The sequence below is a fragment of the Sarcophilus harrisii genome, chromosome 1 (genome assembly GCF_902635505.1).
Source record: "Sarcophilus harrisii chromosome 1, mSarHar1.11, whole genome shotgun sequence".
NCBI classification, from domain to species: Eukaryota; Metazoa; Chordata; class Mammalia; order Dasyuromorphia; family Dasyuridae; genus Sarcophilus; species Sarcophilus harrisii.
This window is the reverse complement of record NC_045426.1, coordinates 585,828,501-585,855,483: the sequence shown is the minus strand read 5'-3', so window position 1 is coordinate 585,855,483 and position 26,983 is coordinate 585,828,501. Positions and strand designations below refer to the sequence as shown.

Below are 26,983 nucleotides of genomic sequence, written 5' to 3'. Positions count from 1 at the left end.
AACAAATGTAAAACAAAATAATACATCAATTTATCTTAGCTCAGAAACTAAACACAACATCAGAATATTAGAATGAGTTCATTCTACATCATTTAGAACATTAATGAGAGTTTAAATTATTAAGGAACCATCTCCTTTTTCTAATGTGATAGAGTTGTCTTAACCTAATAGTTTTCTTCTTTAATTAATAAGATAAGCATGAATACTCTATGCTAAAATAAAACTAAACTATTTGTTTAATATTTGAATATTTTAATACTCATAAAAATAAGGCTCTCAAAGACAACATTTTATTTCTTTAATTAGTTTATATGCAATGGATGAAAAGATTCTTTAAAATATATTATTACTAACAGATAATCACTACTTTGGCAGAACTGGCTTCCTTCCTATGTAGACTGGAACATGGGGATGATAAAGCTGATTAATTATCATGCATTATAATTAGGAATTGCTTGGCTAAAGTTACAAACTTTTAAAATAAACTCAGAAAATGACTAACAATGATTGTTAGCAATGTTGGTAGAAGATGGGTAAATTAATATTTGCTTTGCGTCTATCCAAGTAGCTCCCAAATTTCTGAATTCAAGTAATTCAATTATATCTACTTTAGAAACCAGGCTGAGTATTTCACATATTTGAGTCTATAAGGAAAATGATCATTTATGTTTAATCACAGATGTATATTTCACTAGCAATCTTCTTCAGTACTGGGACTCCTGAGCCTTTAAGCCCTTCAAAAATTTTACTCCAGCCTACAAAATACACTTAATAACAGACTATACCATTATGTTCAGTGATGGATTTACTGGGAAAATGTAAAGGAAACAGATAAACATCAATTGCTTAGAAATGAATAGGTATGTGAATACAATTAAATTGGAAATAACTTCATTAATGTAAAGATTATTTCAAAGGAAAATAGTTAATACTGAAGATGCTGCTGCTTTCTGTTAGCAAACATTGCTTTTCTGCATCAAAGCTAATTTCAATCTAATTCAACAAACATTTATTAAATGTCTTCTATATAAAAAGCAGAGTATTAGGCTCTGGAAACACTATTATACTGTCATAATAAATCTAGTAAATTATAAGGTCTAATAAATATTTTTCAGGCTTTTTCTCTATCAGAGAAGCTATCATTACCCTGGCCACAATCCTTCCTCTCTGACACTACCTTCCTTCTGCCTGTCCCTTTTCTAGAACTCTACTACATCTGAAACATTCTAGAATCTAGAATCTAGAATCTGATCTAGAATGTTCAGTAAACTTCAGGTGAGAAGCATCAAGCTTCCCTGCCAACTGGCACTTTCCTCTTTGAAGTAAGAAATGAGTAAAATTACCTGAATAGAAATCCACTTCTCCCTTCAAAATCCCTTCCCCTCTTTGGCTCCCATAAACTGACAGATGAAATAAATTCTAGTCTACTAATATCTCACTCTATTTCCCTCTACCTACTCTGTATTTCACCCACATGGGAGTACCTTCTGTTTTTATAGATGTCCCATCTTTGTACCTGTTGAAGGTCTTGCATAATATAGCTTCATCCCATCTAACCAAGCTCATCATTCATTTCCAAACCTAAAGGACTCCCTTTCATATTTGCCAGTTGCTACAGGTATGACCTCATGCAAGTCAATTCTGGGAATTTAATATACACATCTCTGAAATGAAAGATGTAGTCAACAGTGCCATTCAGTAGATGGTCTCAAAAGTTCATTGTAGCTCCAAATCTATAGTGCTTATGGTCCAATGTATCCTGTAGTTCAAGTAGGCCAGCATGTTTACTATGTCTCATATTCACTTCCATCTTCATATCTAAAATGAGCTTCCCCCTAATTTAGATAAGGGATAGCATGAACCCTACAGTTCACTTATCCAAATCATATAAATCTTTTAAGGCTCACATCAGTTACACATCATAGAATCAAAGACTTCAAATTGCAAGGGGTTTCAGAGTCCAAATCTTATGTATGCTCTTAATTTCCATCTCTAAACAAGTTATCACTGAGCTTTTCCTTAAAAACATTCCATGATCCACTCTAAGAAAGCAATCCATTCCACTCTTGGACCACTCTGATTATTAGGAAAGTGTTTCCTTATGCTGAGCTGATATCTTCCTTTAATTTCTAACCATTGATCTTAATTCTGTCTCCCAGGATCAATCAGAAGAGACATAATTCAAATGACAACTTCCCTCCTCTGAGTATTTTCTTTAAAAAAAAAAAAAAAAAAGCTAAATAACCCCTTTCCTTTATCAAATTCTCACATGGAGTGGTTTCTAGTCCCTCATCCATCTGGTTTCTTCACTACAGTGTAGCTATAGAACTAAATACAATGCTTTGGGTATGATCTGATCACAGCAAAGATACAAATACTCTTATTCTATCTTCTTCATTCTCCCCCAGAACCAGACTCTCCCCCACTTATAAGCTCACTAATTAACCTTCCACAATTAAAGACTCATTTTTTTCCTTAGACTTTGTTTTTAATTTTAAAGGTGAGTAAAATTACAAATTCTCAAGGATGAAGTTTTATCTTCCAACTTTGTATCCCACAATTGTACCAAGTTCATAGAAGGCACTCATTAGAAATGTATTGGGTGTATGCAAATGAGATATAAATTCTTATTCAATTTCATAAATGTGTAGTAAGGATCCTTTAGCAGGCAAGGACAATATGTTATAAATTTCTTTTGCATTCTCCATGATATCTAGTATACCACTGGAAAGAGGCCCATGAACTATGTGACCTTGGTCAAGTCACCTAACCTCAACTTCAATTTCTCTGTTAAGGTAATAATACTTTTAAATGTACATTTATTTCATTTGACATTTCCCAATTACATATGTTTTTTTTTTAACTTTTAAAATTTTCTCTTCCTCCCTCCTCCCCTACCCATTGAGGAGGCAATAAATATGATATTGATTTTACATGTGAAGTCATGCAGAAGATATTCCCATATCTATGTTGCAAAACACAGACACAAACACACACAAAACAGGAAAAATAGAGTTTTTTTAAGGTATATTTCAATCAGCACTTAAAAGATATCAGTTCTCTCTGGAGGTAAATAACATTTTTCAATAATGGGAACTTTGTAATTATCTTGAATTAATGTCTCAATAATAATAGCTAAGTTCTTAATAGTTGATCATTATTTCAATATTGCAGTTACCGTGTACAATATTCTTCTGGCTCTGTTCACTTCACTTAGCATCAGTTCATATAAAATTTTTGCCAGTTTTCCTGAAACTATTCTGTTCCTTTCTGTTCCCATTCAATTTTCTCCAAAGTTCAGTCATATCTAACTTTTCTGACATTTATTTTTTCTCCTTTATTTCTTTTTTATTTATTTTATGGTTAGATGTGTCTAGATGTGAGAAGGGAAAGGGAGTTCCCTATTAATATAGTTTTACTGTTTCCTCCTATAATTAATTTAACTTTTTCCTTTAAAAGTTTGGATGCTATGCCATTTCTCTCTCTCACACACACACACACACACACACACTTAATACTGATAACACTTCATGTCTACAGTGACTTTAAAACAAGATACAGTTTCTCTGCTTGTCTTTTAATTGGATCTATTTTTGCTTTTTCTTCGTCTGACATCTTGATTGCTACCCCTGCCTGTTTTATTGTAGCTGAAACAGACAGATTCTGCTCCAACCCCCTCCCTGTTTTTACTCTAAGCATGTATCCTTTTCGAGTATATTTCTTGCAAGCAATATATTATTGTTGGATTCTGATTGGGTTCTAATCCACTCTTCTACTCATTTCCTTTTTAGATGAGTTCATCCAGTTCACATTTACAATTATAATTACTAATTATGCATTTTCCTCTATCTTATTTTCTTATCTTTCTCTTATTATTGTGACCCTCCTCCAAAGTTTGTTTTGCTTCTGACCATTGTCTTCCTTTATAAGTCCTCCCTTCCATCACACCCCCTCACTTTTTCTTATCTACTTCCCCTTCTATTTTATTACTATTACTATACCCAACTGAGTGTATGTGTGTGTATTTATACATGTATATATGTATGTATGTATTCCCACTTCAAACAAATTTAGATGAGAGTAAGGTTCAAGTATCTTGTTCATTTATCATTTTCTGCTTTGTGCATCTCTTTTATGTGAAATAAATTTTCCCATACTTCTCTCTTTCTCCTTCATCCAGAGCATAGAGCATCTTTCTTACCTGTCCATTTTTATAGCATCCCAACATAGCAATGATTCACTCCTATGCCCTCTTTATAGAATCCTTTTAACTGCCCTAATAATGAAGTTCTCAGAAGTTACATGTGTCATCTTCCTATATGGAAATATAAACAGTCAAATCTTATTAAGTCCCTTAGGATTTCTCTTTCACATTTACCTTTTTATGTTTCTCTTTTAAGTCTTATATTTGAAAGTCAGTTTTTCTATTCCATTCTGGTCTTTTCATCAGACATACTTGAAAGTCCTCTATTTTATTAAATATTCATTTTTCCCTTGGAGGGTTATATTGTTTTGCTGGGTAGGTAATTCTTGGTTGTAATCCCTGATCTTTTACTTTTCAGAATATCTTATTCTAATATTTCCACTTCTTTAACACAGCACCTTCTAAATCTTGTATGATCCTGACTCTGCCCCCATGATATGTGAATGGTTTCTTTCTGGTGGTTTGAAGTATTTCTTTTTACCTGTAAGACCTAGATTTTGACTATAATATTTCTAGGAGTTTTCATTTAGAGATCTCTTTCAGGTGGTGACTTGTGGATTCTTTCCATTTCTATTTTAGCTCTGGTTCTAAGATATTGGGGCAGTTTTCCTTGATGATTTCTTGAAATAAATGTCTATGTCCTTTCTTTGATCATGATTTTCGGGTAGTTCAATAATTTTTAAATTATTCCTACTCAATTTATTTTCTAAGTCATTTATTTTTCTGATGAGATATTTTAATTTTTTAACTTTTTTCATTCTTTTCACTTTGTTATATTGCTTCTTGGTGTGTCATGGTGTCACTAGCTTCTATCTGTCCAATTTTAATTTTTAATTTATCATTTTCTTTAGTGAGTTTTGTATCTCTTTTTCCATTTGGCCAACTCTGCTTATTAACATGTTTTCTTCAATATTTTTGTGCCTCTTTTACTAAGCTATCTTTTTTTCATATTTTTTCCTTCACTTTCAATTCTTTACCTCATTTTTCTTCTATCATTGTTATTTGATTTTGAAAATCAATTTTAGCTCTTCTAGAAATTCTTATTTTGCTCGTGTCCAAATCACATTTTTGAGGTTTTGCTTGTATCTGTTTTGATTTCATTGTCTTCTGAGGGTGTAACCTGATTTTTCCATTACCAGAAAACTTTTTATGGTAAGGTTCTTTTTTTGGCTGTTTGCCCATTTTTATATCCTATTTATTGCTTCTGAACTTTATGTTAAACTTCTGTTTTGTTCTCAGCATGGGAAGAGAAGAGAAAGGGAAAGGCACTCTCCAAAACTTCGGCTTTTTCACATTGCTATTTTCAAAATTAATTCCAGGGGTTTGTTTAGTGCTTCCAAGAAGGAGTGATCTGAGGAGAGAAGTTATTATATGAAGAGAGAAGTTATCACTGTTTTTCTGGTCTGTACTCTGGTCCTTATCCAGGAAGGGTCCCTTATTCCTTGGGAATGTAATAGATACTATTTCTCAAGGGCCTCGGCTCTCTTGAGATCAGAAGTGATATGGTTCTTCAAGGTCCTTTCTCCATTACTGAAAGCATTCCTCTCTTATTGAACTGTGACCCAGAAGTGGGTAAAGGCAATAGAGTTGTCAAATTACATCTAGTCTTGCATCAATGCTAGCACAGAGCTCCCTGTAATCTCTTTCTGATCAGGTGCAAAGGTCCCCTTATTGTCTCTGACCTCAAAGCGTCTGATGTTGCTGCTCCTTCTGTAACTACCACTTAGTCCTATCACTGGTGTTATATTCACCTGCGCTCTGGGCCAACTTCCAGTCCCCCATGTCACAAATCTTCCCTTCTAATCTTTTATCTTGGGCTAAAAGAATATCTCACCCTGACCTTTTTGGGCTTTACCACTCCAGAATTTGATTTGAGGTAGTTTGTTGTTTGGCGAGTAATATTGGAAAATTTTATCAGAGTTGCTGCCTCTACTCCATCTTGGCTCCATTCCTGGAAAAGTGAAAAGATGATAATACTTGTCCTATCCAACTCCAAGAATTCACAAACTCATTGATTTAGAACCGAGAGAGACCTTAAAGGTTCTCTTCTCCAATTTCTTCATTTTACAGATAAAGGAACTGAGACCCAGAGAGGTTGCACAAGCAATAAGCATTAAAAGTTGTATTTGAATCCAAGTATTTATCCAGAATCAGAGTTCTTTCTATCATAGTATTCTTTCCACTGTGGGGAACCTCAAGTAAAATAGTTTAAGCAAAAGTTCTTTTTTTCAACAATTATTCAATCAATAAGCATTTATTAAGTACCTAGAATGTACCAGGATTCATGTTAAAATAGTAAATTTCTCCATGATGTATAATCTTTTAATTAATAATAGTTGTAGTAAAAATAATTTAATTAATCGGTGTTTTAATGACTTTAAGATGCCAAAGCTTCTTTAGAATAATGACTGTTTTTTGCCTTTTTTATCTCCCCAGGAAGTTGCCTCACATAGAATAAAGTGCTTAAAAATACTAGTTGACTGACAACTGCTACTCATGCAAGCTACTCCTTTGGGTGAGCAATTTCATACTCGCCCTAAATTGAACAGTCAGACTGAAATTTACCAGAGAAAGCTTCTCTTCCTTCTGCACTCAAAGAACATTCTTTGCTTACCATAAGCAAGAGCTGGAATTTCCACCAGGAAACACAACAATCAAAAGACAGATGCTTTTACATTGTGTGCCTCAACTAATCCAGAAGGGAACTAGGAGAAGCACAGAGAGATGTGCCTCTATAATATTCTGCCAAGAATTCTTCTACCTTCTGCTATCCACACATTTGAGTAGTAATAGCATCTGAGTGCTGAAAGAAAACACAGAGGATCCTCCATTTTATGGATGATGAAACTGAGACCTAAAACAGTTACATAATTTATTCAAAGGTACACAATTAATTAGTGGCAGAGGTAAAGCTATAATCCCAGTATTCTGTTGTTCCATCCAGTGTGAATATCATTATGACACACTGTCCCTCAATAAAGGGGGGAAAATGATCTGTTTTAAGCTGTTTCTTGAGCACTTAAAATATACAACAGAGTAACCCACATTCTCTATCACAGCTTAGAGAATTAAAGATGCAAAGGACCTTGAAGATTATCTACTCCAACCTCCCAAAAAGAGGAGAGGATACTATGTTATGGTAATAAAATGAGGAGTATAAAAGTGGCAATGGAAGTCACAGAGCATTACAATTCCATCTCTGGAGTAAGCTAGGGAGTATAAGATAAGTTACAATAGTACTAGAAATGAAAGCTACATTTGATCCAAGGCAAACCAGGCATCAGTGAGAGTAAGAAGATAGAAAAGACATAAAAGGAAGAGGTCTGAAATGAAAGGGAGTGTATTCATTATAGAGCAAGTGTTCCAGGGATCACAATGGAAAAGGAAGACGAATATACAAAGTTGAGGAAGATGTGGATGGAGATTCAGCATCACTAGAATTGAGAAAGTAAAAAAAGGGACAGAACTTGTTAATCATTGGAGGGTGAATCCAGGTAGAAAATGAGGGAATGGGAAGGGTCCTTTCTGTTAAAGGCAAATAAGTAAAAGAATCCCTCTCATCTTATGGTTTTATGGTAAGACCTCACAATCAATGCCTGCCAAAATATCCTGCTGTCCTGAGCCTTAATTACAAATATTCCTTATTCACACATAATATTTATTATCTCCATGCCCTTGTACTGACTGTCCCCCCATATCTAGAATGCAGTTCCTCCTTACTTTTTTTTTATCTTCTCCTCTTAGAATCATTGCTTTCCTGAAAGACAGATCAAGAAGTACCATCCTTCTACAAGAAGTCTGTCCAGTTACCTTAGTGTCTTCCCACACCAAAACACTTAGTATTTGTGTGATACACATTCCAAATACAATTATACATTTTTATATTGTTTTCTCCATTAAAATTTAAGTTCCTTGAGGGCAAGGACTATTTCACTTTTGACTTTGCATCCTCAATACCTAGCATATTGTCTGACCTGTAGATACTTACTATTTGTTGACTATGAAACTGAAGCCCTTATCCTTAGAGGTTTTATGGGGATGATAGGTCTGAGACTTAAAGAATAGGCAGGATAAAGAAGGGCTTCCTAACTAAAGATAAAAACATGAACAAAAAAGTATAGAAACATAAATGGACTTTCAATGAAGGAAATAGTAAGAAGGCAAAAATCTATGCAGAAGAATAGGAAGAAATATACTAGATAGACATGAAGACAAAGTATGGAGGACCTAGAAAGTCCAACACAGGAGTGAATTCAATAGGATATGGATTTGAGATGATAAAAGTCTTTCCAAACTATTAGCTTGACAGCAAAAGGCAAGATAGATGAGACAGAAGGAAGGTATACCAGCTAAAATATTATACTGTTATAAAAATTTAGACATATTCTCAAATTCCTACCAGGATAAGTGAAAATGGAAAGTAAACAGCCAATCCAAAAACATTTGAAAACAAGAAACAATCAAATTTAATAACAAGCAATGAAAGTCAGGTAAAACCAGGAATATGCTGATAAATATTTAATAACCAGGAAAGAGTGTACACAAAAAAAATACTTTTATGTTGAATCTGTATTATTAACATTTTCTCCATCATTTTCTTAATTTAGAATAATCAATGAAACAATAAACCCTTAATTTTAATACTTGCTAATTTCCAAGGTTTAAATGCTTACACTGAAAATTTAGCAATCATGTTTTTATGGACATTTCAAGTTGGATCCCCACAGCCCCAAAATGGCTTTAAGAGTGTTAACATTAAAAGTAATATGAAAAAGAGTTTAGACAGGGATTTCCTTCTTGGATAGAAGATATTAAGTTTATTTTTTTTGCATACTGAGTTTGAATTGACAGCAGGATAACTATTCATATGACAAAATCGTCCAAGGGTCTCACCTCCAGACACATACTGTCTAAGATGTTCTGAGTAGATATATGCCTCTCTTTGCTTCAGGAAAAACAACCCAAGACCTTTCTCAATAATCCAATCTAGCTGAACTCACTTTATTGTCAGGAAGGTGTTTCCCTTACTTAGATCAATATTGCTCCAAGTGAAACAAATTCCTCTTGATTTCAGTTCAGAACATTTAATCTTAATATTCATATGGTACCTAACATCAAAATATCAAAGTATATACATTAATAAGAAACATTAAAACATCAATTACCAAAAGTTTCTTCTTTTGAAATGTCTTTGACTCAAAGGACAAGAGTTAATATAGGTTCTGTCACTTCCTACCTGTGTGACATTGGGTCATTCACTTTATTTATCCGGGCCTTAGTTTCAATGTTTGCCAAAAATAAAAAACAAATAAACAAAAAACCCTTTAACAAAAAAAAAAACAAAAAATGTTGCTCTTTGGTCTATTGCACACATTGAAATACAAGAAAAGTGATTCAAGGTTGGAGTAGATGGCCTTTAAGGATCATTCTAGGTCTAAGTCTCTAATCTCATGATACAGCATAATCACTAATTTGATGCTGATCCTCATCACTTCTTGCCTAGATTTCTGCAACACTTACAAATGACCTTTTACTGCCAAACAAGCCCAATTTCTTAACCTTCATAGGCCTTCAATTGCAACTGTTTAATCATGCTTGCTGTTCTCCTTTGGATCCCTTCCAAGTTTTCTAAATCAATCCCTGCTAATTTGTGAAGCCCAAATTAGATAGTGCATTCAGAAGACTGTCCAATTTGGTCAAAGAGCAGGGGGAAAGGTGGTACTTGTTTTATAAAGGCCAGCCAGTATAAGGAGCTGTTAATTCTACCTAATCTTAGCTGTTAACTCCCAAAAAAGGGTTCTTCGAAGCTCATCTAAATTTTAGTTATCTGATTATAACCTTCAAATTAATTTTATGTAAATAAGTGAAAAGAATACCCCAAAATTTTCTAACTTTTAACATACTTACTATTCTTCTGCTCTGCTAGTAGCTGACAAGAATGGAAATTAAGACTTATCAGAAGACATTATAGTTCTACAAAATCTATTTATCTATTTGCCTGAATTTGTAAAGTATCTGTTCAAAAACAAATTACATACAGAGTAAAGCACATTAATAACTATTTTTGGAAAATGTTTAAAATCAGTTTTAAAACTCTCACAGAAAACCAAAGTGGAAGGACCAGCTTACTATTATATGATCTTGGTCTTTTACACTTTTGAAGCTATGAAATTTTATGAGAATATGATTGTCCTTTTTACTATAAAAGTTTGGATTCCAAAGATTGTCCTCAGCTGAAACACAACTTTACAGATGTCATAATATATCCTTAAGAACTCTAGTGAGAAGAGATTTCATGAGGAAAAGTATAAACAAATGATCTCATTGGAAGCAGCACTTCAGTTTAAATCAGGATGACAATATTGCAAATGAATAAATTAAGGAGAAATTTCATATTTACAGAATGACAGAGTCTGGGTGAAGAAAGGGCTCATCCAATGGGTATTATTTATTCCCTTTCTACAAACAAATGGCAAAGTGTCTTACTTTAGATAAATCTCTACTAGAGACAAAGCAGTCTCTACTTTAAAACTTCGCACTAACTTGCCAAGTAACACATTCCATATTTAGAAAGATCAAATTGTCAGGAATTTTTCCTTTACTTCAAACTTATATTTGAGTCTTTTCAATTTCTATCTATTAATTCTAGTTCTGCCTATGAGACCAAGTAAAGCAGGACTATCCCCTCTTTTATGTGTCAATTCTTCAACATCATTAAGAGAAGATGATCCTGTGAAATGGAGTCTTTTGGACTCCAAAGATCTGCCTTTGATCAGTCACACTACATATACTATTTCTATGAACCTGAACTAATCAATTAGTTACTTAAATTTTAAATTCAACCTTAAATTTTCCCATCTGTTAAATGAAGGAATTTTCTATGAAACCCAAAATCTGAGCACATGATTGTTTATTCCTACTGAAAAAGGGAGATAGAATTGATTATAACATTATTCAAAATGGCTTATGCCAAGAAGACACAAACTTGATTGTATAATGTTTGCTGGAAAGGAGTATACTTCTGATAAGACCAAGGATTCAAATAAATGAATCTCCTCTTCCATTTTAATTTTTATGCTTCCCAACTCTTAATAGTATAATTATTTAAAATATATGGGAATAGAACTATAACTTGATTTTTTTTGCTTTCTATAACAAAATAGCTTACCTATTTCCATGTTATAGAATATTAGTCCGAAAGATTGCAGGTATCACCTATGAGAGTGATTGTTTCATAGATTACACCATTAATTATATGAAGTATCATTTATATTTCCGTTCTACTTCCAGCATTCTCAGCTATCCAAAATGTAGGTGCAAATTATGTTTGTGAAGGAAAAAGGCTCCTCTATTTAGCAAAAAGAAATATCTGTCAAAAATCATTCATCTTACTTTACAATAGAGTCTGGAATTGGTCTTCTGTTCTCATTTGGAGCCCACTGACTTACAAGAGGACAGGGATTTTGATTTCATTGATAAAGGGAACTACCAGATGAACAGCCTCCTTCAACCTAATGCAGGGTGTGTCCTCTATAATTTAGTCTTAGAATGTTGGCTAAGGCAGTACTATCAACTGCATTAGAAACAGAGCCAACTAAACTATAGTCTACATATTAATTTAGAAAAATACATATCAATATTATCTGCATCTTCTTTTATCTTTATTTATTTTGCTAAACATTTACAAATTACATTTTAATTTTTGTCAGGCTGTCTATGAACCATGTGTGGATCTCTGACTGAAGCCACTGAGAGGCAAGTGACTTGTCCATGGTGATACAGACAGTATATACAATAATCAAGGATTGGATTCATCTTCCTCACTCTGAAAACAGTTGTCTATCCATTATAGCAAACTTTCAATGACATAACCATAATATAAAATAAGGTTATTGATTTTTAAAGATATGCTATATGTTTTTTCTAATAGATAATAAGATCTAGGGAAAAGTTTAAGGGGAAGATATTCTCATTATAGATTATAGCATGAAAGGAGACTAAAAAATACAAAAAGCAGGTGGAAAATTCATAAAAGTACTAAAATGTGATGTAAAATGTCTCAGTAACTTCCATGTATTATGATTGCTTTTAATCACTTAATCTCGTAATGATAAAGAAAATATATCATAAATAGAAATAAAATATCTTAGAAAAAAAAACCAAAACAAAAAATTTTATGGAAGAAAGCATTTTGTAAATAGATTACTTTAAGGCCACTGGGGAAATTTTTAAGAAACAATTGAAAATGTAAGGGATTTCCATAATTTTTGCAAAAATTACATTTATAATTTATCACGTCACAACAGGAGTTGCACAGTTATTTCACTTTAACTCTTAAACATAAATTAATTAACCACAGTACAGGCATTACAGAGCCTTCACCATTTTGCACTAGTATACCACAGGATTTATTTTAGAAAAAATAACAGTATTCAGTATTTTCCCATTTCAAAACTAATATGAAAATCTTTTTGTCTTTTCTACAACCTGCTTCCTCACATTTTCATTCTTCATTAGTACTTATAAAATGAATGATCAGGGAAAGAAGAGAGTATAATTTATATCATTCAAATTATGTACTAATCATTTTCTGTAAGACATGCATAGGGCATAAATTGAAATAAGTGGCCCAATATATTATCTGCTTCAACTCAAAGATGATCAAAGCCAGATGAATTATTCTCCTTGTGATAATAATTTCAAATAAATTACTCACATCTCAATAAGTAAGTCTTCTTCATACACTAAAATATAGTATAAGACAAAACAATACAAAAATGACACATCTAAAGAAATTTACATTCTAATAATTATAGTTTATACAGCCCATAAATTGAAGGGTAAAATGCATTTACTAAAATGTCTTGCATTTACTAAAATGTAATTAATTACACTAGAGAAATATTATGGATATTACAGTTAATGTTGATTTTTGGATTGAATATGAATTGAATTGATGGAACCCAATTAGCTCTGTAGAGAATACAGCTCTACTTTTTGGGAACTTTTAAAACATCTAGGGACATATCAAGTTTTAAGCTGTTGTGATTAAGGGGAATAAATGATGCTACTTGTACATAATCATCAGAATATGAAATACCACTGAGAGTAATCTGCTTTCAGTTATCAGTAAGGGGCAGAATTGGTAAGCTCTCCCAAAATTCAGAAAAAAAAAACTTAAAATTGAACAATGAGGCTTTTTCCTATCACCAAAAAAATACAAAAGTCATAAATGGTATACCTAATAGAAAGGTCAGAAAATTAGAGTGAAAATTGTAAGCACAGGGAAAAGATGTTTAATTAGAGAGTAAAACTGTGCAAATTATTTTCATAGGTATAAAATATAAACTAAGAAATACTTTCCTGGTCATCTCTTTAATGATTTTATACCTCATTAATGTGATACAGACCATAACCCATTCATATTTACTTATTTTGTGTGATTCTTATACATCCTTTATGTATATAAATGTATACTTATGTATATTTATAAATCTGTAGAGCTCAAAGTAAGTAGACAGCTTCCCTCTCCCTGCCCCCCCAATATACACACCAATATTCCCTTTCCCTTAGTCTTTGTTGGCCCTATCCCTTCCCATGAAGGGATTCCTTGAGAGAACCCAGAATCCTTTGCCAAAGGGAATCTAGAATTCCTGCTCTATTTTGACTCTTAAGCCCACTTCTTCCTTTTCAGTGATGGCGGATTGCTTTCACCTCTAGACAACTCACCCTGTGGAACAGACACTCTGATGAATCCCATGGACAACTGGGCCCTGCAATATGCTGTGTGGCTGAACTCTTAGAACTTCTGGACCTTTCCATTCATGCTGCAGCTCAACTGTTCCAGATGCATTGTCTTCCCAAAGAGAATGTAATCTCTTTCACAGCAGGGTTTATCTTCAGTTATACTTGGACCATCCATAATGATTTATGCCATAGTGACACAACGGTTGGCATGTGGAAAATTCTTGACAAGTATTTTTCATGCATTCGTCATTCAATCAGTCAGTTATAAAGAATTCACCCACCATGCTAGAATCCTGTTTTTAAGCAGTTCCATATCTCTCAGATACCACAATCATTGGACTGCCCTCATCTCTCACCCTCAATAGCAGGGACAGCCCATTTCCTTTTTACAGTCATGTACTACATTGATGATGTCTTTTACACCATTCTTCTGGACAAGTTGCCACTGGTAAACTTCTATATAAATCATGAGAGTTGTTAAATTAATATTTCATCTCAACTATGACTGCAAAGACTGAGGTGATGATCATTCCAACGATGCATAAAATACAGAATATAGAATTCCATAATAGAGAAAAATATTGCTATGACGCTTTATATAATAGCCAGGTTTTTTTCTCTTTTAGCCAAAAGTTCTTGGAAAAGCTAACCTACACTTCATGGAGGAGAGACTAAATGAAATCTCTTTTGTTCTGCTAATAGAGCAGAATAAAGAATCTTTTTTCCTCACATTATTGAAAAGCCTGTCCAGTGTCATTATCCAAAAATGGGCTTGAAGTTATAATGAAGATATAACATGAAAAATCAAGTTTCCCAGGGTCCCAGTCTAGGTTCTAAGTAGAACCTAATATAACCTGATTAAAATCTAAATAAATGAAAAAATAAAATAAAATAAAATAAATGCCAAGTAACATAAAATGGCAGGTTTTCTGTCATTTAAAAGCTCTGTGGTTTATTTTCTGCAATTCTGAAGCATCTCTGGTCTCCAACAGTAATAAGAGTCCATCTTTTTTTTAGTCTCTATCATCATAAGACTTAAAGGATCATTAACAAATCTTCCATGAAAACTTCTGCAGTTCACTTTAATTAATAAACTCTGTTCAAGTTTAAGCATTATGTGCAAGGCAGTATCCTAGGGGATAAAGCAACTCCTCCTTTCAAGGACAGTAGGTGGTGCAGTGGATAGAGTACTGGGTTTCTAATCAGGAAAATTTATATTCCCAAGTTAAAATTCAAAATACACTTGCTTTCTATATTATCCTGGGACAGTTCACTTAAATTTAATTGCCTCAGTTCTTTCATCTATAAAAATGAGCTGTAGAAGGAAATAGTAAAACATTCCAATAGTTTTGTCAAGAAAACCCCAAAGGGAGTCATGAAGAGTCAGACACTACTAAATAATAATTCCCTCAAGGAGTTTATACTCTATATTGGTTCCGTGAAATTCTTCCCTCATTCATTGTAACCAGGTCACCTTCCTCATTATTCTATACGCTGCTAGGGAGCCTACAAGAAGTCGTTCAGTTAGTCAATAAATGCTTACTATGTGCCAGGCAGTGTGCTAAGTCCTGAGAATACAAAGAAAGACAAAAGTCAGTCTCTGCTCTCAAAGAACTCACAGTATTAGGGGTTACGCTGACACTAATTAGGGGAAAAGACAAAGAGAGAGAAACTCTTTGTAAAGTTGTCTTTAAATTATAGAATTTGCATTTTTAGCAGTAGCCTTCATTGACCCATAATTTGTATAATCTCTGAAGTGGCAATATTATCTCCATCAATATAGTTTTCTCTTTCTTCTCAGTACTGCACTTTACATTCCAGTAAATTATGGTCACAATAGTTTATTTAGGGGTGTGCTGGTAAAGGGTTAGCTATTGGATCTTCCCCAAAACATACACATAACACACTTTTCAGTTTTATTTACATTAACATCTTTTCCATCCTTTTCTTAAGTCAACAAAAGAATAAATTGAATCCTGACCTGTATTATTGACTATTTTACAATGAATACAATATGCTCCCAGTGAAAATTTAACCATAAGCACAAGCAGGTGAGCAATTCTTGTCTTTTGCCCAAGTTCTTGTCTTCTTACATAACATTTTTTAGAAATCTTTCATGATGACAAGTTTTTCATATTTTTTTAGTTCTACTAAGAATTTTTAAATTGAACCCAAGTGCTACTCCAATGCTCTATTATGCTTGGAGGTGGCCATGAAATATTAAAGGTTTTGTTGTAAAAAGCTTCATTTATAGCTCAAGGATAGGCTTTGTCCTAGAAACAACCTAGATAAATTCAGAAGAGATCATCATGAGTATGTTGACTCGTAAAAGATGACTTAAAAAAAACCCTACAACTCTTGAAAACCATCTATGAAGGTTCAAAAAGATCACAAAAACCATTGAAGGGATTATTCACATAAAGACATTATGAATCTTTTGACTATGAAAGTGGAAAAATCACTAAAGCATCAAAGGCCTGGTCAATTTTTGAAGTTTTAGGATAAGACAAGTATTTGACCATGTTACTGGAAATAGAGATATTTTAAGCAGTGTGTACTGTTTATACTATTCATACAGGAACTTCAGAGAAATTAAGTCTTTATATATCTTCCATAAAGTTTCCATTTAAAAAAAATGTTGCATGGAGCAAAGAAAAGAAAACTGAATTTGGAGTCAGAAAATCCAGACTCACTTCCTGACTCTGATACTTCCTATATGACCCTGAGTAAATTATTTCCCCAATTTCAGTTTCCTCATGCGGAATAAGAAAGAATTAGACCATAGACTCTAAGGTCCACTCCAACTTGGAAATGCTATTATCCTATGTTTCTTTTTTTTTTTTAATTTCTAGGGGCCATACGTTAATCAAAGGTAGTCACACTCTAATTGGAAACCTTCCTGCGGTTATTCTATTCAAGGGGCAAGTAATTAGGAAAAAAATATACTCTACAGTGTGTTATAAATACTGATACAATATTTATTCTACATACAGCAGCTTACTTACGTCTGGGGCTCCTTTTCATTTTGTTGTTTGTGCTGTGGTTGAAGAACGTTATTTACCAGCTCAGTGATCCCACTAAAGGGAAACCACCTGTTTAAATAAGCAAATAATGTGACTAAATTACCAAATCAATAACACTGTGGTCAAATGTTTTCTTATCCAATCATAACCAAAAAGATAGAGAAAGACAGGCGGGGAGAAAGCTACAGCCAATGGGAGTGTGAACTGCGACCATCTGTCAGCCAATTAGAATAGAGAGAAATAGAGGTTTGACACTTCACCAATCCACAAGCAGGCAGCAAGAAACGACATCCAGCCACTATCGTGGATGAAGTAAGAAGCTACAGGCAGCTAGCTATCTTACAAGCCAGTCGGGAAAGCAGCAGATGACACGCTAGCTGAAGTCTACCAAGTATTAGTGTTACGCTAATACCATCAGAGGGGCAGGAAGCAGAACGGAACAGAGGGAGAGAAATCAGTCTACTGCACTCTACTTTTACTTACTGTGTCGTCTGGGGTTTGGGGTCTTCTTTGGCCCTAAAAAGATAAGTTTGCAGAACTGAGGGCAGTGGCACTAAAAACCATGGTTTCCCTACGCACTTACTGTCTAACAAAATGTTGAACCAATAAAATAAGATCTAGCATTCTCTAAATATGATGTCACTTCCTAAGAGTTCAGAGAGATAACTAGGCCAGAGATTCCTTCTATTACATTTCACATCTAAAATTAAGCTGTCTAATCTGTGATTTTAAAATCAGTAAAATGGAAGTATTGCTGAAATTATAACACATTAGGGTCCATACCTTTAGAGGTCTCTGCTTCTAACTTTGCACCAATACTGTCACATGAAAAATACTAACTACTAAAAAAAAAAAATTATAAATATGTATTGAAGGTAAAAATACTTTTTTTTTTAATTTTGGAAGGGGAAGGGAAATGGTTCTTTCGAAAAATTTTCAGGTAATTCTGAGAGGCAGGTGGTATTTATATTATACCTTCCATATTGTTGGGATTATGGGCCTGGTATCCCACTGATCTGGAAAATCCCAAAAAGTCTTTTGGCCCTCCCTTCATATCAAAGAAGTAGTCTGATATTTTTTCTTTTCTTTTTCTTTTACAGAATGTTAACAGTACCTTATTGTAAAATTTGAGTTAACTATTTAGTCATAGGCTCTGTATCGTCTGTTAGCCTTGGCATTTTCTTTGTGACTTCAAAACTCCCAAAAAAGTCTTATTTAATTTTTTACATGCCTTGTGATATATCAAAACTGCATTGGGGAAAATTACAATATGGAAGGCACTATATAAAGTGCCTGAATCAGGAAAACCTGGGTTCAAATTAAACCTAATAGTGTGATTTTGGCAAATCATCTCACCTCTCTGATCCTCAGAAAATTCCCTAAAACTTATCCACTAGGTTAAATAAAGAATGTTTTCTTGGTTGGTGCTTGATGTACTGATGTTATTATATTTATCCACTGTTTTTTGAGTCACCATTTATTTCTTTCCTATGTAAATAAATGAGACAGAAACATATTATGTCTGAAATTAAAGGTTTTCTTACTTTCTCATATAAATTTGTCTCCTGATTAATAATAAAATAAAAAGGAACAAATTGGGGGTCTGTGATGGATTTAGTTTATTTTTGGTTCAGTTGTATGATTTAATCAGGAAAGATTAATTACTAATGTAAAAAAAAAACTAATGTAAAAATTCCTTCCACCATTGCAGACCTGCAACTTTATTTTTTTTATTTTTTTATTTTTTTTTTTTTTTTTTTTTTTTTTTTTATTTAATAGCCTTTAATTTACAGGATATATACATGGGTAACTTTACAGCATTAACAATTGCCAAACCTCTTGTTCCAATTTTTCACCTCTTACCCCCCCCCCACCCCCTCCCCTAGATGGCAGGATGACCAGTAGATGTTAAATATATTAAAATATAAATTAGATACACAATAAGTATACATGACCAAAACATTATTTTGCTGTACAAAAAGAATCAGACTCTGAAATATTGTACAATTAGCTTGTGAAGGAAATCAAAGATGCAGGTGTGCATAAATATAGGGACTGGGAATTCAATGTAATGGTTTTTAGTCATCTCCCAGAGTTCTTTTTCTGGGTATAGCTAGTTCAGTTCATTACTGCTCCATTAGAAATGATTTGGTTGATCTCGTTGCTGAGGATGGCCTGATCCATCAGAACTGGTCATCATCTAGTATTGTTGTTGAAGTATATAATGATCTCCTGGTCCTGCTCATTTCACTTAGCATCAGTTCGTGTAAGTCTCTCCAGGCCTTTCTGAAATCATCCTGTTGGTCATTTCTTACAGAACAGTAATATTCCATAATTTTCATATACCACAATTTATTCAGCCATTCTCCAACTGATGGATCCATTCAGTTTCCAGTTTCTAGCCACTACAAAAAGGGCTGCCACAAACATTCGTGCACATACAGGTCCCTTTCCCTTCTTTATAATCTCTTTGGGATATAATCCCAGTAGTAACACTGCTGGATCAAAGGGTATGCACAGTTTGATAACTTTTTGAGCATAGTTCCAAACTACTCTCCAAAATGGTTGGATTCGTTCACAACTCCACCAACAATGAATCAATGTCCCAGTTTTCCCACATCCCCTCCAACAATCATCATTATTTTTTCCTGTCATCTTAGCCAATCTGACAGGTGTGTAGTGGTATCTTAGAGTTGGCAGACCTGCAACTTTAACATACATGGAACGTCTCCTAGAATATTGAAAGGTCATGTCAGTCCGCTAAAAAATATAAAAACAGAACTAGAACTTCAAAGTTGGCTATCCCATACACCCTACTACCTCTCATAAATCTCAATTTCCTATCACAAATAACTTCATAGAAAAGCCACAGTTATTAAATCATAGATTCATTTTGGATAAAGAAATTATAACTTTGCTATGTAAATCCTAACAAATAAAATGAAACTCTAATCAGCTTAGTTTTTTATTCCCAACTTTACGATTTGTGCTCTAGGAAAGGTAAGCATCTAATTGTTTTATTCTTAGCTTTGAGCCTACATGAAGTCTAATATGAAGCAACAAGACCTTATCCTGAGTTTATCTTCACTTTCCCCCATCCAAAGGGCAATATGGCTTATTGAATAGGGGGTCAACTTTGCAGTCAGAAAGAATTATGTTCAAGTCCTATTTCTAATGCATCTCTGAGCAAGGACAAATTATTCATCTAATAATATGTATTAAGGTAAAATTAACTTATTTTAATTAATTTAAATAATAATATTATTTTGGAATGGGAGGGGACATAGTTGAAGATCTGTACATAACTGTGTGATCCTAGGCAAGTTATTTAACCTCCTACTGCCAATTCTCTAAGAATATAATTTGCCAAGAATATGCCAATATTTATTGGTAGAGGAAGTATCCTAGCTGTTCCTCCACCCCTAGAACACACTTCCTCCTTTCCTCCAACTATTGACTTCACTGGCTTCCTTTGAATCCCAACTCAAGCCACATTTTGTAGAGAAAACCTTCCCTAACCCCTCTTATGTAGAGGGCTAAAACTCTGAATCAGATAAGAGAGCACTTAAGGCTACCTATTCAATGTGAGACAATGGCTCTATTAGCATATATATTAGCATATATTCTCCTCACCATTGATGCTTGCTCAATGTTTGGTAGTAAGACAATTGTAGGCAAGGATTGGAGGGCTGAGGGAGAGAAGTGAGAGGCATTTGGTGGCAGGATGAAGAGGAGAGAGGCTGTAGACTCCAGACTCCAGAATCCAGGATATATCTTTGGCAAGTCACATGGTAGCTTGCCTGCCTCTTTCACTTCTCCCCCTAAAGACCAAGGACTTTGACTTATTCTGATTTTGGCTGATCCTGAGGCCTTCCAGGAAGCTAGCCCATACTTTACACTCTTAAATCCAGTGCCTTCCCTCTGTTAATTATTTCCTATGTATCCTATACGATATATAACTTACATTATATATATTTACTTGCATGTAGTCCCCTCCCCACTTTAGATTGTGAATTTCTTTAGGGGAGGACTATCTTTTGTCTATTTCTGTATCCCCAATATTTAACATAGTATCTGGCACCATGGTACTTATTAAATGTTTATTTAATAACTGAATTCCAAATAAATTATAGGTCCAGGCCTTATCCTTTATTGCCTCAAATACATAATATATAAGCTTCTGATTTCAAATACAAACAGTAGGAAAGGTACCCTCCATTTAAGAAGTCTTTCCATATAGCTACTTACAAACTTCTTCCACAAGGAAATCTAGCTGCCCCAAAAGACCTCTGACCACTTTGCCTTTTGCAACTTTTCTAGTCAATGCAAAGGACTTTTCCTGATCCTTAGCAAGCCTTTCAACTTTATCTGAAATTTTACTCCCTTAAGTTTTCTATGTGGATGTTTCCTTAACAAATGCAGCACTCAAATCACTTACATGACTTTGTAAAGAATTTTGAAGAATTGTTATGGCCAAGAAAAACTTCAATTTGTCTTCTTATACTTTACTCTCAGTCATATATTTAACAATCCTGGGGCACTGGTCTTGTTGCTATTTCTCCCACAAGACACTCCATCTCCCCCACATCATGCCTGTGGACTGGTTGCCCCCCATGCCTGGAGGTTCACCCTTCCCGTCTACTTCTCCCGCTTCTCTGGCTTTTTTCAAGTTCCTTCAGCTAAAATACCACCTTCTACAAAAAGCCTTCCTCAACCCCACCCCTTTAATGTCTTTCCTCTTTATTTACCTTGAATATATCTTGTATAAACAGTTCCCATAGACTTAGGAATGGAAAATGCCATCCACATCCAGAGGTAATTATGGAATCTGAATATGGATCAACACATAGTATTTTCACCTTTTTTGTTTGTTTCTTTTTTTTTCATGGTTTTTCCCCTTTTTTGTAAAATATGACAAATATGGAAATATGTTTAAAAGAATTGCACATATTGGCTCAAAGCATGGTATTTTCACCTTTTTTGTTGTTGTTGTTTGCTTGTTTTTTTTTCTCATTTATTTTTTCCCTTTAAATCCTCTGCAGCATGACATGTTTAGAAGAATTGCACATGCTCAACCCACATCAAATTGCTTGCTGTCTTGCAGAGGGGCAAGAGGGGGAAAGAAGGAGAAATATTGGGAACACAAGATTTTGCAAAGGTGAATGTGGAAACCTTATTTGCATGTTTTAGGAAAAAATACTATTTTTTAAAAAGAATTGCACATATTGAACCTATATTAATTACTTCCTATCTTTGAGAGGGGGGAGGTAAAGAAGGGAGGGATCAAAATTTAAAACACAAAGGCTTACAAAAATGAATGTTGAAAACTATCTTTACATGTATTAGGAAGAATGAAATACTATTGAATTTTTTAAAAAAGAATATATCTTATATGGAATGTACATTGTTGTTAGCACATTATCTCCTCTATTAGATTATAAGGTCTTGGGGGGGAAGAGACTGTTTTTGCCTTTCTTTGTGTCCCCAGTGTCTGGTCAACATACTTGGTTAAAAAAATGAAAAGAAAAATACTTGAAGAAAAGACATATAGTTGGGTTTGGGACACATCTGCGGAAACTCAAAATTGGAAGGGTAACTGTGTTTCCTGTCTGTTTTTAGAAAGAAGCTTCAGATGCTTACTCTATGACCTTGGAAAGTCAACTAACCTTGCCATGCCTGTTTCTTCATTTGTAAAATGTGAATAATGATATCACCTACCTCATAGCTATTGGGATAGTTAAATGAAATAATATACATAAAGTGCTTTGCAAATCTCAAAGTGCTATAAAATGCTAGCTAGTCTTACCTTCATCAATCACCTAAAAGCTCCCAAAGCCATGAACCATTGTGTGGATAATTACCAGAAAATATTGTCATTAGAATCACTTCCTCATAATTATGTCCCCTCTAAATTAACAGAGCTGCATGGCAAGTAATAAGCACAAAGGAGGAAAATAATACAATATTTTTCAGTAAAACTCAAAATCAAAGTAAAACAACAGGTCAGTCACTTGAGCTTTGATCCTTCCAAGAGAGATAACCAAAGTAATTTAATTTACTGAATATAAAGTTGGATTTGATCAGAGAGCTTGAAAAACTTCCAAATGCTTCTGGAACCAAATTAAAATATAATTGGGAAATATTTAACAAAATAAAAATGAAATACAACATAGAAAGTGTCAATTTTGTTTTTTGTTTTTTTCAAATCAATGTATAGCCTGCAGGGGTCCCATTTCTATTTGCGTTTGACATGAAAGGACTGGACAACTTCTATCTGAATTTTATGATTCCACCTACCACTCAGATCAATCTGTCCCTTTATCGAATTCCTCTACAAATGTCTACCTGATTGAGAATCTTGTCCTGAAAAATCACCAGATGACATTGACCAACCAACAACACTTGTCAGCTTATTAACCCTTTATGTCACTTTCCTGCAAATCATCCCTCAGTAGTCTCTCACCTTTACTTTCACCCTCACCTAATTCCATTTATGGTCCTACATAAACCATAAACAATCTCTGAATCTGGCTCACTCCTCAGAGGTTCTGGAGTAAAAGCCTATAAATTACCACACCACAAAGACCTGTTCTCTTATGCTGCACTCTGTCAAAATGAGCTCACTTCATCCAATCCCCATGATTTTAGTATCTCATTAATTTCAGTAGCACAGACTCCTACAATTGGAATGTTCTCTGATGCTGATGGGATATTTTTAAACATCTTTCATGATGACTAGAAATTCTCTCCTAAAGTATGGAAGAATGGAAATGAAAATAATTATATCCAAGCCTTCACAAGCTCACAACATTTACCTGTAGGACACATGTCTTTTAGAAAAGAAATTTGCTCACATTCAAAGGTTCAGAGAATTTTCTCAAAATGTTCTAGATAAAGTAATTTTTGAAACAGACAAAGTTAGATATACTGGTTTTGGTTATCATTATAAAGTCAATCAGTTCCCAAACTATAGAACACAGAACAAAGAGTTCAGTGCAAAAGAGAACACTAGCTCCGGAGTCAGATCACCTGTGTCCAAATCCTACCTCTAATGGCAAGCTATTTAAACTCTTTGGCCTTCATTTTTTAATCTATATAATGAAAGATTTGGATTAGACAGCTTTTGAGGTCCCTTTAGATCTAGTGAACTCTCAAACTATAATCCCAATATCTTTGATCATTCCAATCCAATCCAACTAACTTCTTGATATGATTGATATTGTATTCTTTAATGTGTATCTCTCACACCTATTCATATGCAGCATGTTCACTTACCAAATTTTCAGAAAATTCAGATTAAAAGAATGTTTTTCCTTATGGACCATTTCTCCATGGAGAGGCTGCCTGAGTCAGAGAAAAAATACCTGGGCCAAACTCTTCTATGATAGCTCTCTTACAATGTTTAGCAGCAGTCATGGGATAAATCTAAAGAGATTTGTACCTCGATATCTAACCAATGGTCATCATTAGTGACTATTTAATCATAATTATCCTTTCATAGCTCATTGAGATAGTTACAGAAGAGAGAGACTGAGGTTAGCAACTCTGCACAGTCCTCTTTTACTTAAATCCAATTCACTTGCAAGTCATTATATCACCTTCCTGATGTCACAGTTCTCTTCGAGAAATAAGGACAAAGTGGGCAGAGTCAAGATAGAGCAGAGTACATAGGTCTTTATCTAAGTTCCTCGTGGCATCCCTCAGAACTTGTTTTGGAGTGACAGAACCCACAAATATTTGGAATGTAAAAATTTGCACCAGAAGATAATTTGAAAGAACTTCAGAAAAAGTCTGTTTCAATTGGACTGAGGATTGCCACCCCCCTCCCAATTGGGGAGGGGGAGAGGAGAGAAGATGACCAAGAGCAGGAAGTCAAGAGAGTATCGCATGCCAGGGAATCTAACAGAAGATTCTTAGCCAAAATAAAGCAGCATTGGCTACTCTGTCATGACTACAAGTCAGGGGATCAGCAGCTTACTTGTGAGACATCCAATGCAAATAAAAAAGGTAAATAGTGAGTCTCTAAACCTCAGAATAACACAGGGCCTGGCTATGCTCACCCAGCACCAGAAGTCAGTCAGCACCCATCCAGGGGAGCCTAAAGTTGCTGTTGCCTGTAAAGAAAACTCGTGTCAATCTCCACTTTGCCCTAAAAACAGACCTTAACCTTTTAAAAACAATGAGCAAAAAAACAAAAAGAACTCTGACCATAGATAGCTTTTGTGGAGAAAGGAGAGAATAGACCTCAAACCCTGAGGATCCTAAAGGCAAATCATCTCCCAATGAAACCCCAAAAGGTGATATGATTTGGTCGTCATCTCACAAAGTTCTCTTGGAAGAATTCAAAAAGGATCTTAAAAGAGAAGAAAAATGGGGAAAGGAAATGAGAACTTTGCCAGAGAATATGGAAAAGGAAAAACAGAAATTATATGGAGAATATTCCTTAAAAATAGATTTAGTGAAATGTAAAAATCATGTAATCCCTTACAAAATAGATTTGTTGAAATGGAAAAAGCATTGACTCCTTACAAAATAGATTTGATAAAATGGAAAAAGAAAGCAACTCCTTGAAAATCAGAATTTGTGAAATGGGGAAAAATATCCAATGAACAAAACATCTAATTTAAAAGTTGAATTGACCAAATGCAAAAGGACATAAAAAGCTAGTTGAAGAAAATAATTCACTAAAAATTAGAATTGAACAAATGGAAGTGAATGAGACTTTAATAATTAGTCAAAAAAAAAATCAAAAATATAAGAAAATGTAAAATACCTCGCTGGAAAAACAACTGACCTGGAAAACAGTACTAGGAGAGACAATCTAAGAATTATTGTACTTCCTGAAATCCATGATGAAAAAAAAGAGCCTCAATATCATCTTTCAGGAAATTATCAAGGAAAACTGCTCTGGTATCTGTGAGATCTTAGAACCAGAGGGTAATTAAGCTATTGACAGAATTCAATAATCACCTCCTAAAAGAGACCCCAAAATGAAAACTCCAAGGAAGATAATAGTTAAATTTCAGAATTATTAGATCAAGGAGAAATATTGAAAGAAGCCAAAAAGAAACAATTCAAATATTGAGGAGCCACAATCAGGATTACCTAAGATCTAGGAGCTTCCACTTTAAAGGATCAAAAGAGCCTGAAATTTGATATTCTGAAAGGTAAAGGAACTTGGATTGTAGCCAAAAATCAACTACCTAGCAAAATTAAGCATTATCTTTCAGAGGAAAAGATGGACATTTAATGAAACAGGTGTATTTCACTCATTTATGATGAAAAAACCAGAGCTGAACAGAAAATTTGATCTTCAAATACAAAATTCAAAAGAAGCATAAAAAGGTAAAATGGAAAGAAAACAAATCAATTTCTTTTAAAAGTTAAAAAGTTTATATCCCTATAGGGGAAGATGATATTTTTAATTCTTGAGATCTATATCTCTGTTATAAGTATACCTAGATGGTACAGATATAATTTGATTTTATTGTGATAATATAAAAAAGAAACTAGAGGAGGAAAGGAGATTCTACTGAAGAAAAGGAAAATGGATTTAAAATATGGTATAAATCACATCTCATGAAGAGGCCAAAAAAGACTTATTAAAATTGAGGGAAAGAAGAGAAGGAGATGAGCATTATGTGAATCTTACTCTCATCAGATTTACTTCAAAGAGAGAATATCATATATATTTAGCTTCACAGAGAAACTTGTCTCACCTATAGGGAAGTAGGAATGGAAAGGAAAGGGGGAGGCTAATAGAAGGGAGAACAGAAGTAGAAGGGGAAAAGTATAAGAAAAGGAGAAAAGCTGTATAAGAGGAAGGCTGTTTGAGACATGTAGAAGCCAGAAGCAAGATACTGAAGAGGAGGGAAAGGGGGAAAGGAAAAAGAAAAGAAAAGAACTTGGGGGTGTAATGAGCTGAGGTTTGACTTGATACACTGAGGTCCCAAGCACATGAGGCTAAACAGTAATTGGACTATATTAATATATATGCTTGAAGAAAGAA

General features: G+C 34.0%; 1 protein-coding gene across 21 annotated transcripts in view; it reads right to left on the bottom strand.

Annotated features, from left to right (window-relative positions):
* RIMS2 (regulating synaptic membrane exocytosis 2) overlaps positions 1-26,983 on the bottom strand; it is a 775,594-nt gene that overhangs the window by 630,843 nt on the left and 117,768 nt on the right. For 4 of the 21 annotated variants that reach the window (XM_031947102.1, XM_031947103.1, XM_031947099.1 and 1 more), the window contains exons 2-3: positions 17,458-17,490; positions 16,957-17,043 (exon numbers count right to left, since the gene is read on the bottom strand). The exons of the other annotated variants lie outside the window; for them this stretch is intronic. In XM_031947102.1, coding sequence (XP_031802962.1) covers positions 16,957-17,043; positions 17,458-17,490 — 120 coding nt within the window. The remainder of the gene's footprint in view (positions 1-16,956; positions 17,044-17,457; positions 17,491-26,983) is intronic. 21 annotated transcript variants of the gene reach the window in all.